Below are 12,102 nucleotides of genomic sequence, written 5' to 3'. Positions count from 1 at the left end.
AAGCGGAAGAAGATGGATGGATGGATATATACATATATATATATATATATATATATATATATATATATATATATATATATATATATATATATATATATATATATATATATATATATATATGTATATATATATATATATATATATATATGTATATATATATATATATATATATATATACACATATATATATATATATATATATATATATATATATATATATATATATATATATATATATATATATATATATATATATATAGATAGATAGATAGATAGATAGATAGATAGATAGATAGATAGATAGATAGATAGATAGATAGATAGATAGATATTAAAAAACAAACATAATTAAAAAGTGTGTTTTTAATGATTGATGTATATATATATATATATATATATATATATATATATATATATATAGAGAGAGAGAGAGAGAGAGAGAGAGAGAGAGAGAGAGAGAGAGACAGAGAAAAGGCAATATGGCACATGGTAATTGTTATATATTGTATATATGATATAATCATGTAATATAATATTATATATCAGTATATATCATATACTGTACATGTATTATGTAAATATTGCATACGCTTTATATTATATTGCTACTATGGTACATTTTTTTGTCTATTTTATACCTGCATTGTCCTTTCCATCCTTACACTTTCCATCCTTGTAACTGAGCTACTGTGTGGAACAATTTCCCTTGTGGATCATTAAAGTTTGTCTAAGTCTAATATGAGAAAAAAACAGTGATGTTTTTATGTAATATAAATCAATATTTAATCGAAATAATAAATATATTATATCATGGCATGCAGCAGATACATTCAAAATAAGAAAAACTAGAAGTCGAGGATTTTTTTTTTTCCACTCTTGTTTTGTTTTTTTACAACAATGCCGAATTTAAACTGACCAATCACAACAGCGGCACGAGCACACCCGAGGCTGATTGCCACGCCCCTAACCTTCACCAACCAATGGCTGAAGAGGTAGGCGGAGTCTGCGGAGGAACTGCGGCAGATTCAAAGCTGGCAAACATGGCGGCGGGTCAAGATGTCGGCGAAAACACTCGAAACAGAAGGTAATGACGAAATTAATTCGATATTCTGACGCGTCACGGAAGTTTCATCATGCGTAATACTCTGAGCTGTAGAAGTAGATATGACATTATATCCGTGTGGCTGTCCCCACTTCTGATAGCTGACTGTGTTTTTTTAGCCGCGTAGCTAGTAGCGTTAGCTGCTTGTCGCCACAGTCGAACACACCACACATTCGTTACTTTATTTGCATTCTTCGCACAATGGCGGACACGTTTGTTGTGTGACATGAAGTGCACTTAGTTCATGGCAACGTTGATTTAAACAATGTAGCCGTTGTGCTGTATGAAGTCAACAATCAACGTCATATCCGGTATTATGCCAATGTGGGGTCGCACGTGACGTCACGTCCGGTTGCTGTCACTTTGCACACATGGTGGGCAAAGACGTTTTTTCTTGACAATTGAAATAACAGTAATCAAACATATTTTACATTGCCAAGAAGTTGTAATACACAACTATATAGGAAAAATAATAATAAAAGAAAACAAACATAAAGTGCGAGGGATAATAACGCTGGAATAAAATACAAGTACATTTAAATTTTATTTGTTGGTGATCGTTTTTTGTGCGCAAACAAGTGTTTTCTTCACATGTATCATACCTGCCAACTACTTCGGTTTTCCCGTAATTAGTACGGTTTTCATCAGCCTATTCCGGGTTACGGTTGCAGTGATAAAAAATACGGTTTTTCATTAATTTAATTTTTTTTTTTTTTTTTTAAGTTTTATTCACGAAATCGCGTAACAACAATGACAGTCGACACTGCTTCCCGTAACTTCCTATCGAGCCATTCCGAATGCCATGCGCAAGGCTATTTATAGCACCGCTGCCAAGCACGAGGCACCGTTTGTTTCCAAACGATCGAACGATCATGGAATCAGCCGGAGAAAAATCGCAAACGAGTCTTAAACCGAAAAGAAAACTGCAGTCATTCCGTGAAGAATATTCAAAAGCCTATCCGGGAATAATTATCCGTTCCAAAAAGGGTGAAAACTACGCGAATTGCACCTTGTGCAGACAAGATTTTTCGATGGGACACGGAGGAATTAGCGATGTAAAAGACCACGTTGGGACAAAAAAACACAAGTCTAATGCCGTTGCTAATGCCGTTGCCGTTGGATTTTAGCCACAAAAAGGTAATGACACCAATGTTATCTATTGGAATTGTTTAGTACTGTTATACTGTTAAAAGTGTTTATACTATTTATGCTTTCAAGTCCAAGTTGAAGAAATCTTGTTAAATGTTGACAGCATAACTACCAAAATACAGAAGTATGTCCTTAATATTTTTGCAGTGCTATTTCTGTTGAAAAGTTAAAATGATTACATTAGAGATGTGATGTGCCACTTTTCAAGTGTCTGATGGCTTAAATTAATTTTCATTCATTTTTCATATTTTGAATTCTTTTGAAAGGCTTACAAAAAAACTACATTTGAATTGTAATTCCATGCTATTGACAGGACTATTAACTTTAATGAAGTTAGCTTACCATGTTTACAGTATGATAATTGTGATAGAAATGTGAATTTTAGGCACAGAATATTTTTTACAATTGAACAAGGCAGTAGATTATACAAGCTTGGACAGAAAGTTAATAATGACACCAATTTTTTTTTTAATGGAATTGTTTAGTACTGTTTTACCATTTGTTTACTGTCAAAAGTGTTTATACTGTTTATACTTTCAATTAACAAATTGAAGTCTTGTGAAAGGTTGACAGGATAACTGGCATTAACTGTCAAAATAATTTCAAACTATTGAAGTTAGCTTACAGAATAAACATGTCAATCAACCCATATGATTTTTGCTGTAATATTTTTGTTTTGAAAAGTCACTGTGACTGATAGAAAAGTGATGGTTTTAGCAACATTTCAACCTGTCTGAATGCTAATAATCATTTTGCGTCGGGGGGCGAAGCCCTGAACCCCCCACCAGGACTTTGTCCTGGACCTACCGGGGCCTGCGGCCCCTGGACCCTGGCTACTAGGTTTTTCTGATTTCAAAAGTTGGCAGGTATGCATGTTAATTAAAAATTCCATACCATACCAACTTTATTTATAAAGCCCTTTAAAAACAAGCACAGTTGAAGAACAAAGGGCTGTACACCACAAAGAAATAGAGGCAAAGGACAGACTAAAAAATAACATTTAAAACAGAAGCAAAATACACATTGAAAAAGCAAATACAAATTACCCTGAGAACAATTTGTTAGATAAAAAGCAGCTAAAAACAGTTAAAAACAGTTTAAAGTCTCATGCTGGGTTTAAAGCCAGTGAATAAAAATGGGTTTTAAGAAGGGCCTTAAAAATAGCCAAAGAAGGGGCCTGTCTCACATAGGGATGTCTCGATCCGATATTTGGATCGGATCGGCCGCCGATATTTGCCAAAAAATGCGTATCGGCAAGGCATGGGAAAATGTCGATCCAGATCCAGTTTAAAAAAAACTCCGGTATACCGTACATCCCTAGTTTACATTCAAGAGCTTTCAATCAATCAATCAATGTTTACTTATATAGCCCTAAATCACGAGTGTCTCAAAGGGCTGCACAAGCCACAACGACATCCTCGGCTCAGATCCCACATCAGGGCAAGAAAAAACTCAACCCAATGGGATGACAATGAGTTTAGCGGTTAGAATGGCTTCTTGCATCCCCCCCTATGGTGTGTAGAGTAGCATGTTTAGCTATTCTTCGCCCTCCAGTGTTAATGGTACATGTAAGAAACATGGTTTATTTGCCGCCATGAAGGCGAGGATTAGTGATCTGGAAGCGGCCTCACGCTTTAGTGGAACATTAACCGCTACACTGCAAAAAGTCAGTGTTCAAAAACAAGGGGAAAAAATACAAAAATTAGGGGTATTTTATTTGAACTAAGCAAAATTATCTGCCAATAGAACAAGAAAATTCGGCTTGTCAAGACTTTCCAAAACAAGTCAAATTAGCTAACCTCAATGAACCCAAAAATACCTTAAAATAAGTATATTCTCACTAGTAACAAGTGCACTTTTCTTGGTAGAAAAAAAAGAGACCTTTTTGCTCAATATGTTGAAAAATATTCTTAAATGAAGTAAATGCTAGTGCCATTATCTTGACATAATGATATGACATTTCTTGAAACCAGCAAACTTATACTAAAAACCAGTGACGTGGAAAGAAAAAAAAATGTAAAAAGAAAAAAATATATATTAAATTGTTAAATCTATCCAGTGATTATACTATAAAGTTATTTTCCATTTAACTTCACCAGTTTTAGATTATTTTTATTCAAAATCGCTGAATTTTCACATTTGCCGTTCAAATACTGAGAAGAGACGGTGCGGTGAACAGCAGCCAGTCGAGTCACGTCACTCAGTGCCTCAACATGGACGGACTCGGCTAACTGCTGGTCTGCTGTGCAGTGAGACTGTATTGCTATATGAACTATATTATACATTTCCATAGTTTAGTTAGCTGAGGTATATAATGTACAGTGTATTTTGTCAACAACGGTATGTGTGTAACGTATTTCTTGTGCTGAGTGATCATAAAACGACTGCAAAAGACGCACTGGCTGAGGCTCGCCTCCTGCACCCCCGCTGTAGAATGCAAGGCAACCGCTGACGGGAGTGTTATATCAACTAAAGCCCACACTTAAACTTTCCACGTGCAAGATTGAATCTATTTAAAAAAGTTATTTCATAAGAAGCCAAAAAGTGCAAAAACAATAATGTTCGTGTTGGAGGAGTTGTGAATGACTGCAGGGCCACAACATTAGGTACACCTGCATACTGCAGGTGTACCTAATTCACAACTCCTCCAACACGAACATTATTGTTTTTGCATTTTTTGGCTTCTTATTAAATAACTTTTGTAACCTATTTTTATGGGCTTTCCTCTTTGTGATGTTAAGTTCCTGTTATGCGCTGTTATACAGTATATGCCTTGAGCTCTTATTTTGAAGGCGTTAAGAGCGGAATTTTGATACGTTGGAGTGGAGCGGAAGTTTTTGAAAGAAGGTAAATAAAGTAGTTCTCGTGTAAACTGGAGCCTCCGTGTTTGTTATTTTGTAGTTTCATACAGTATAGGCGACATTTATAAACCCTCGGTTACACTTTTTTAAATAGATTCAATCTTGCACGTGGAAAGTTGAAGTGAGGGCTTTAGTTGATATAACACTCCCATCAGGGGGTGCATTAATCCAGCACAACAGCGGTGCATTTATAAGTAAAGGTAAGACCATAATAACGTTTTTTTATTAAATGTGCTTTTTTGCGTGCTACACTTTGTATGTGTAAAGTTAAAGTACCAATGATTGTCACACACACACTAGGTGTGGTGAAATTTGTCCTCTGCATTTGACCCATCCCCTTGTTCACCCCCTGGGAGGTGAGCGGAGCAGTGGGCAGCAGCGGCGCCGCGCCCGGGAATAATTTTTGGTGATTTAACCCCCAATTCCAAGCCTTGATGCTGAGTGCCAAGCAGGGAAGAATGCTGGTATGAGCTTTTAAACATAACCCGTTAACCGCTGCCAATCAAATGGTGAATAAGATACTCTTTAGGGTTCATATGTTTGTAAATCTGACTGTGATGAAGTCAGTGCCTCACCAGCCATCAACCTCACCGCACGTCACTGCTAAAAACTAATTTATTGTTCTTAATGGAAAGGCAACAAGGCAACCACTTGTTACTCTCGGGGTCTCCTAGCCGCTCAGGCTAATCATATGGTCTAAAAATGCATTTTTCCATGGATAACATGACATCATCGCGCCAAGTGCTCTTTCAGTCAATTTGGCCCCCGGCCAAAAAATTTGTAATTGTAATTTTGAGGAATTTATCTGAATGTGCATGAACTATTTCTGTTCAAAATAGTTATCTTAAAATGTTTAAATATTAACTGTCAGTTTACTGTACTGTGCCAACTGTACTACTATATGAGTACGTATTTTCTATTGTTTCATTGAAAATAAAACAGCAAAGTCCATTTGGCTGTCATCTGTTTTAATTATGAGACACAATTGTGTCAAAATCATGATTTTTTTTATTTTTATGCTTGAAATAAGAAATGATGACTTTAAAAAAGTAGTTTTATACTTGTGAGTGTTGATGACACAGCTTTGCAACAGTTCATATTCTAGTTTCACGCATGTTTTACTCAATATAGGTCATCAAATCTCAGCAACAAGCTGTAATATCTTACTGAGATCATTTAGGAGCAAAACACTTAAAACAAGTAAAAGACTCTAACATAAAATAATTGTCTTATTTAGGGATGTCCCGATCCGATATTTGGATGGGATCGGCTGCCGATATTTGCCAAAAATTGCGTATCGGCAAGGCATGGGAAAATGCCGATCCAGATCGAGTTTAAAAAAAAAACTCCGGTCCGTGTTTTCCAACGCACCGATTTAAATAATACATTCCACTTTTCTGCTGCTCCGTAATTTCCGTTCCGCATTTTCCAGCACACCTTCAACACATCCACAATTCTCACGCAGTTGCTTTTAGCTGCTGGCATTACACGACAGGCTCTTCTCACTCTTTCCTGTGTCTCCCTCTCACAGACAGCGAGCGCACTTTCTTACACACGTCACATACTGTCACGTCATACGTCACATATTGTCACGTCATACGTCACATACGTATACGTCCTCTCCCAGCAGAGAGCGAGGTAGCGGCATGGCTAACGTTAGCTGTGATGCTAGCGCAGCCGCTAAGGTGCGCGCCTGCTCAAGCGTCCTGCGCACGGCTAAACTATGCCACGCACAAAATCAAATAAAAAAATAAGCGCATAACAATTTTCGACACACGGACACGACAGAGACAACAGTTTTCGTCATCATTGTTCAAATATTGTGACGTCTGTCGAGACGCTTATCTGCATTCGGTGCCACACGTCCAGACTCCACACCATCAAAATGGCAAAAATTTCCACATCAACACCGTATGAAAAAATTAGTGATTTTTTTAGTTGTGATTTCTTTCTCTGCATGAAAGTTTAAAAGTAGCATATATTAATGCAGTATGAAGAAGAATGTTTTAATGTAGACATGCAAGCCTTGAAAGAACATTTTGAAAATCAAGACTACATTTCCTGCAAATGGGTGCATTTCTACCCTATATTTTAACTTTAGATTTATTCTCATATCAAACTCTTTTGGCTGTCTTTTTCACACTTACATCAGGCGCCCCCCTCCACACCCTGGATTATAAATAATGTAAATAATTCAATGTGATTATCTTGTGTGATGACTGTATTATGATGATAGTATATATCTGATAGTATATATCTGTATCATGAATCAAATTAAGTGGACCCCGTCTTAAACAAGTTGAAAAACTTATTGGGGTGTTACCATTTAGTGGTCAATTGTACGGAATATGTACTTCACTGTGCAACCTACTAATAAAAGTCTCAATCAATCAATCAAAACACATAGAATCATCATACTGCTGTGATTATATGCATCAAGTGTTCATTCAAGGCTAAGGCAAAATATCGAGATATATATTGTGTATCGCAATATGGCCTTAAAATATCGCAATATTTAAAAAAGGCCATATCGCCGAGCCCTAGTTTCAATGATGCCATTTCTGTTTGTCATGTATAATTTTGTCTATTTTGTGTTTATCCTTGAATAAACAGGTCAGTTTCTTGTTACCAACCATTGTGTATTATTCACACTCACCTAATTCAGCTGGCTAGTTGTTATCAAGAGTACTAAAACCCTTTTTAACATGATTCTGACAACTAAGTAGGCTAAATAACTTTAAACTTTAATACATGCTCGGATAGGCCAATATCGGTCAGTATCGGTATCGGATCGGAAGTGCAAAAACCTGGATCGGGACATCCCTAGTGTCACATGGAGAGGGAGATCGTTCCAGAGTTTGGGACAAATAGAGTTAAAATGTTGCATGCACTGTTCTCGGCTGTAGGGACGTTGTAAGACGATAGTTCATCATTAAAGTCAAAACGTTGTTAAAACAACATCAAACAGAGAATAGCAAAACTTGTCAAGTCAACAACACGATCGAGTTTGCGGTAATGTGGTCCCGATACCAATATTTTGGTACTGGTACCAAAATGATTTAAATACTTTTCGGTACTTTTCTAAATAAAGGGGACCGCAAAAAATGGCATTATTGCAGTGGTTCTTAACCTGCGTTTGATCGAACCCTAGGGGTTCGGTGAGTCGGCCTCAGGAGGTAAAGACACATCCGACTTATTGTGTAAATAAAAACTTCTCCCTATCGGCGTATTATGGATACCCCCAAACAATGTTCCCTCTAATTTTCCATCTGATTTGCAGGTTGTTTGATTGATCAATTGAAACTTTTACTAGCAGATTGCAAAGGAAGAGAATACATTATATGAAACAGTACAGTACATATTCCGTACAATTGACCACTAAATGGTAACACCCGAATACGTTTTTCAACTTGTTTAAGTTGTCCACGTTAATGAATGCATGGTAAGGTGTGTAATTTGTTGTGAGTTCATGCACTGTGTTGGTTTTGTTCTTTGAACAAGGTGATGTTCATGCACAGTTCATTTTGTGCACTAGTAAAAAAACATTTCTTGAATTTGAAAAAATATATATATATTTTTCACTAAAGAAGAGTTGGGTGAATGCGCATACAAAACTGGTGGGGTTCGGTACCTCCAACAAACATAAACTTTAATACATGCTCGGATAGGCCAGTATCGGTATCGGTCAGTATCGGTATCGGATCGGAAATGCAAAAACAATATCGGTATCGGATCGGAAGTGCAAAAACCTGGATCGGGACATCCCTAGTCTTATTAGACAGGAAATAAGCAAATAACACCCTTATTTGAGATATTTAATCTTACTTAGATTTCAGTTTTTGCCGTGTAGTCACTGTGGAATTTGCAGGACACGGCTGGAATGTGTCGCCAATATGCACTACCAGGATATGTTAACAAAAAAACAACTTCAAGTCACAGGGTTGCAACCCAGCAATAACCGAGAAAAATAGAAATGTTTTCCCCCACCTAACGTGTGTGCAATGTTGGCCCGTCAGAGGCACGCAGTCCTCCATGGTGGTCCACCAGCACGAGTCCCGGGAAGGGTCCCGCGCAGCCCGACAGCCCGTCATCTTCAACCCAGACTTCTTCGTGGAGAAACTCCGCCACGAGAACGCCGAGGTCTTCCTGGAGCTGGTGTTGAGCAACATCACTCGCCTCATCGATCTCCCCGGCGCCGAGTTCTCGCAGCTGGTCGGCGAGGAGGGCCCCAAGACGCCCACCGCTGGGAACGGGGGCTTCTTCCGCTCCTTCAACTTCCTCAAGCGCAAAGGTCGGAGTTCCTTTAAAGTTAAAAAGTTAAAGTACCAATGATTGTCACACACACACTAGGTGTGGCGAAATTATTCTCTGCATTTGACCCATCACCCTTGATCACCCCCTGGGAGGTGAGGGGAGCAGTGGGCAGCAGCGGTGGCCGCGCCCGGGAATCATTTTTTTGGTGATTTAACCCCCAATTCCAACCCTTGATACTGAGTGCCAAGCAGGGAGGTAATGGGTCCCATTTGTATAGTCTTTGGTATGACTCGGCCGGGGTTTGAACCCACAACCTACCGATCTCAGGGCGGACACTCTAACCACTAGGCCAGGTGTCACACTCAAGGCCCTATAAAGCCAGGAAATAATAGTCAATACAGTACTTAAAAAAAAAAAAAAATTAACACAGTAGTTCTTTCCATTTTGACGGGCTGTCAAAAAGAATTAATATTAATATTAATCACAAAAAATAAAGCATCGATCATGTATACAAACACGCAGATTTATCACAAAGTAAATATAAGGGTCTTAAGTTATTTTAACTATGCAAGCGAGTAATAACCTCTGACTAATCTGATTAGAACTTTTTTTGAAATACCCGGTACACATACTCGGGCTTGACATTCGCATACCTGCCTACTACTCCGGTTTTCCCGTAATTAGTACGGTTTTCATCAACCTATTCCGGGTTACGGTTGCAGTGATAAAAAAATACGGTTTTTCATTAATTAAAAAAAAATTTAGGAGGAACAGTGTGGTTTTCGTCGTGGAACTGTGGACCAGCTCTATACTCTCGGCAGGGTCCTTGAGGGTGCATGGGAGTTTGCCCAACCAGTCTATATGTGCTTTGTGGACTTGGAGAAGGCATTCGACCGTGTACCCCGGGAAGTCCTGTGGGGAGTGCTCAGAGAGTATGGGGTAACGGACTGTCTTATTGTGGCAGTTCGCTCCCTGTATAATCAGTGTCAGAGCTTGGTCCGCATTGCCGGCAGTAAGTCGGACACGTTTCCAGTGAGGGTTGGACTCCGCCAAGGCTGCCCTTTGTCACCGATTCTGTTCTTAACCTTTATGGACAGAATTTCTAGACGCAGTCAGGGCGTTGAGGGGATCTGGTTTGGTGGCTGCAGGATTAGGTCTCTGCTATTTGCAGATGATGTGGTCCTGATGGCTTCCTCTGGCCAAGATCTTCAGCTCTCGCTGGATCGGTTCGCAGCCGAGTGTGAAGCGACTGGGATGGGAATCAGCACCTCCAAGTCCGAGTCCATCGTTCTCTCCCGGAAAAGGGTGGAGTGCCATCTCCGGGTTGGGGAGGAGACCCTGCCCCAAGTGGAGGAATTCAAGTACCTCGGAGTCTTGTTCACGAGTGGGGGAAGAGTGGATCGTGAGATCGACAGGCGGATCGGTGCAGCATCTTCAGTAATGCGGACGCTGTATCGATCCGTTGTGGTGAAGAAGGAGCTGAGCCGGAAGGCAAAGCTCTCAATTTACTGGTCGATCTACGTTCCCATCCTCACCTATGGTCATGAGCTTTGGGTTATGACCGAAAGGACAAGATCACGGGTACAAGCGGCCGAAATGAGTTTCCTCCCCCGGGTGGCGGGGCTCTCCCTTAGAGATAGGGTGAGAAGCTCTGTCATTCGGGGGGAGCTCAAAGTAAAGCCGCTGCTCCTCCACATCGAGAGGAGCCAGATGAGGTGGTTCGGGCATCTGGTCGGGATGCCACCCGAACGCCTCCCTAGGAAGGTGTTTCGGGCACGTCCGACCGGTAGGAGGCCACGGGGAAGACCCAGGACACGCTGGGAAGACTATCTCTCCCGGCTGGCCTGGGAACGCCTCGGGATCCCCCGGGAGGAGCTGGACGAAGTGGCTGGGGAGAGGGAAGTCTGGGCTTCCCTGCTTAAGCTGCTGCCCCCGCGACCCGACCTCGAATAAGCGGAAGAAGATGGATGGATGGATGGGAATTTTTTTTTTTTTTTTTTAAGTTTTATTCACGAAATCGCGTAACAACAATGACAATCGACACTGCTTCCCGTAACTTCCTATCGAGCCATTCCGAATGCCATGCGCGAGGCTATTTATAGCACCGCTGCCAAGCACGAGGCATCAGTTGCCATTGTTTCCAAACGAGCGAACGATCATGGAATCAGCCGGAGAAAAATCGCAAACGAGTCTTAAACGGAAAAGAAAACTGCAGCCATTCCGTGAAGAATATTCAAAAGCCTATCCGGGAATAATTATCCGTTCCAAAAAGGGTGAAAACTACGCGAATTGCACCTTGTGCAGACAAGATTTTTCGATCGGACACGGAGGAATTAGCGATGTAAAAGACCACGTTGGGACAAAAAAACACAAGTCTAATGCCGTTGCTAGCGATACAAGTGGAAAACTTTCAAAGTTTTTCGTCGCCCAAACAGATTCTTTGGATGTGATAAATGCCGAAGTTAACTTATCATAAAGTTACCATATCATTTTTGCAGTATGATCAATCTGATAGAATAAATTTGGATTTTAGCCACAAAAAGGTAATGACACCAATGTTATCTATTGGAATTGTTTAGTACTGTTATACTGTTAAAAGTGTTTATACTATTTATGCTTTCAAGTCCAAGTTGAAGAAATCTTGTTAAATGTTGACAGCATAACTACCAAAATACAGAAGTATGTCCTTAATATTTTTGCAGTGCTATTTCTGTTGAAAAGTTCAAATGATTACAT

General features: G+C 39.5%; 1 protein-coding gene across 2 annotated transcripts in view; it reads left to right on the top strand.

Moving 5' to 3' along the window:
• Nucleotides 1–999: 999 nt before the first annotated feature.
• Nucleotides 1,000–12,102, top strand: part of arhgap19 (Rho GTPase activating protein 19) — a 29,876-nt gene continuing 18,773 nt past the window's right edge. For both annotated transcript variants that reach the window (XM_061984301.2, XM_061984300.2), the window contains exons 1-2: nt 1,000–1,084; nt 9,129–9,403. In XM_061984301.2, the coding sequence (XP_061840285.1) occupies nt 1,041–1,084; nt 9,129–9,403 (319 nt within the window). In that variant the 5' untranslated portion in view covers nt 1,000–1,040. The remainder of the gene's footprint in view (nt 1,085–9,128; nt 9,404–12,102) is intronic.

The sequence above is a fragment of the Nerophis lumbriciformis genome, linkage group LG25, assembly GCF_033978685.3.
Source record: "Nerophis lumbriciformis linkage group LG25, RoL_Nlum_v2.1, whole genome shotgun sequence".
In the NCBI taxonomy this organism is placed as follows: domain Eukaryota; kingdom Metazoa; phylum Chordata; class Actinopteri; order Syngnathiformes; family Syngnathidae; genus Nerophis; species Nerophis lumbriciformis.
This window is presented reverse-complemented; position numbering and strand designations above follow the sequence as displayed.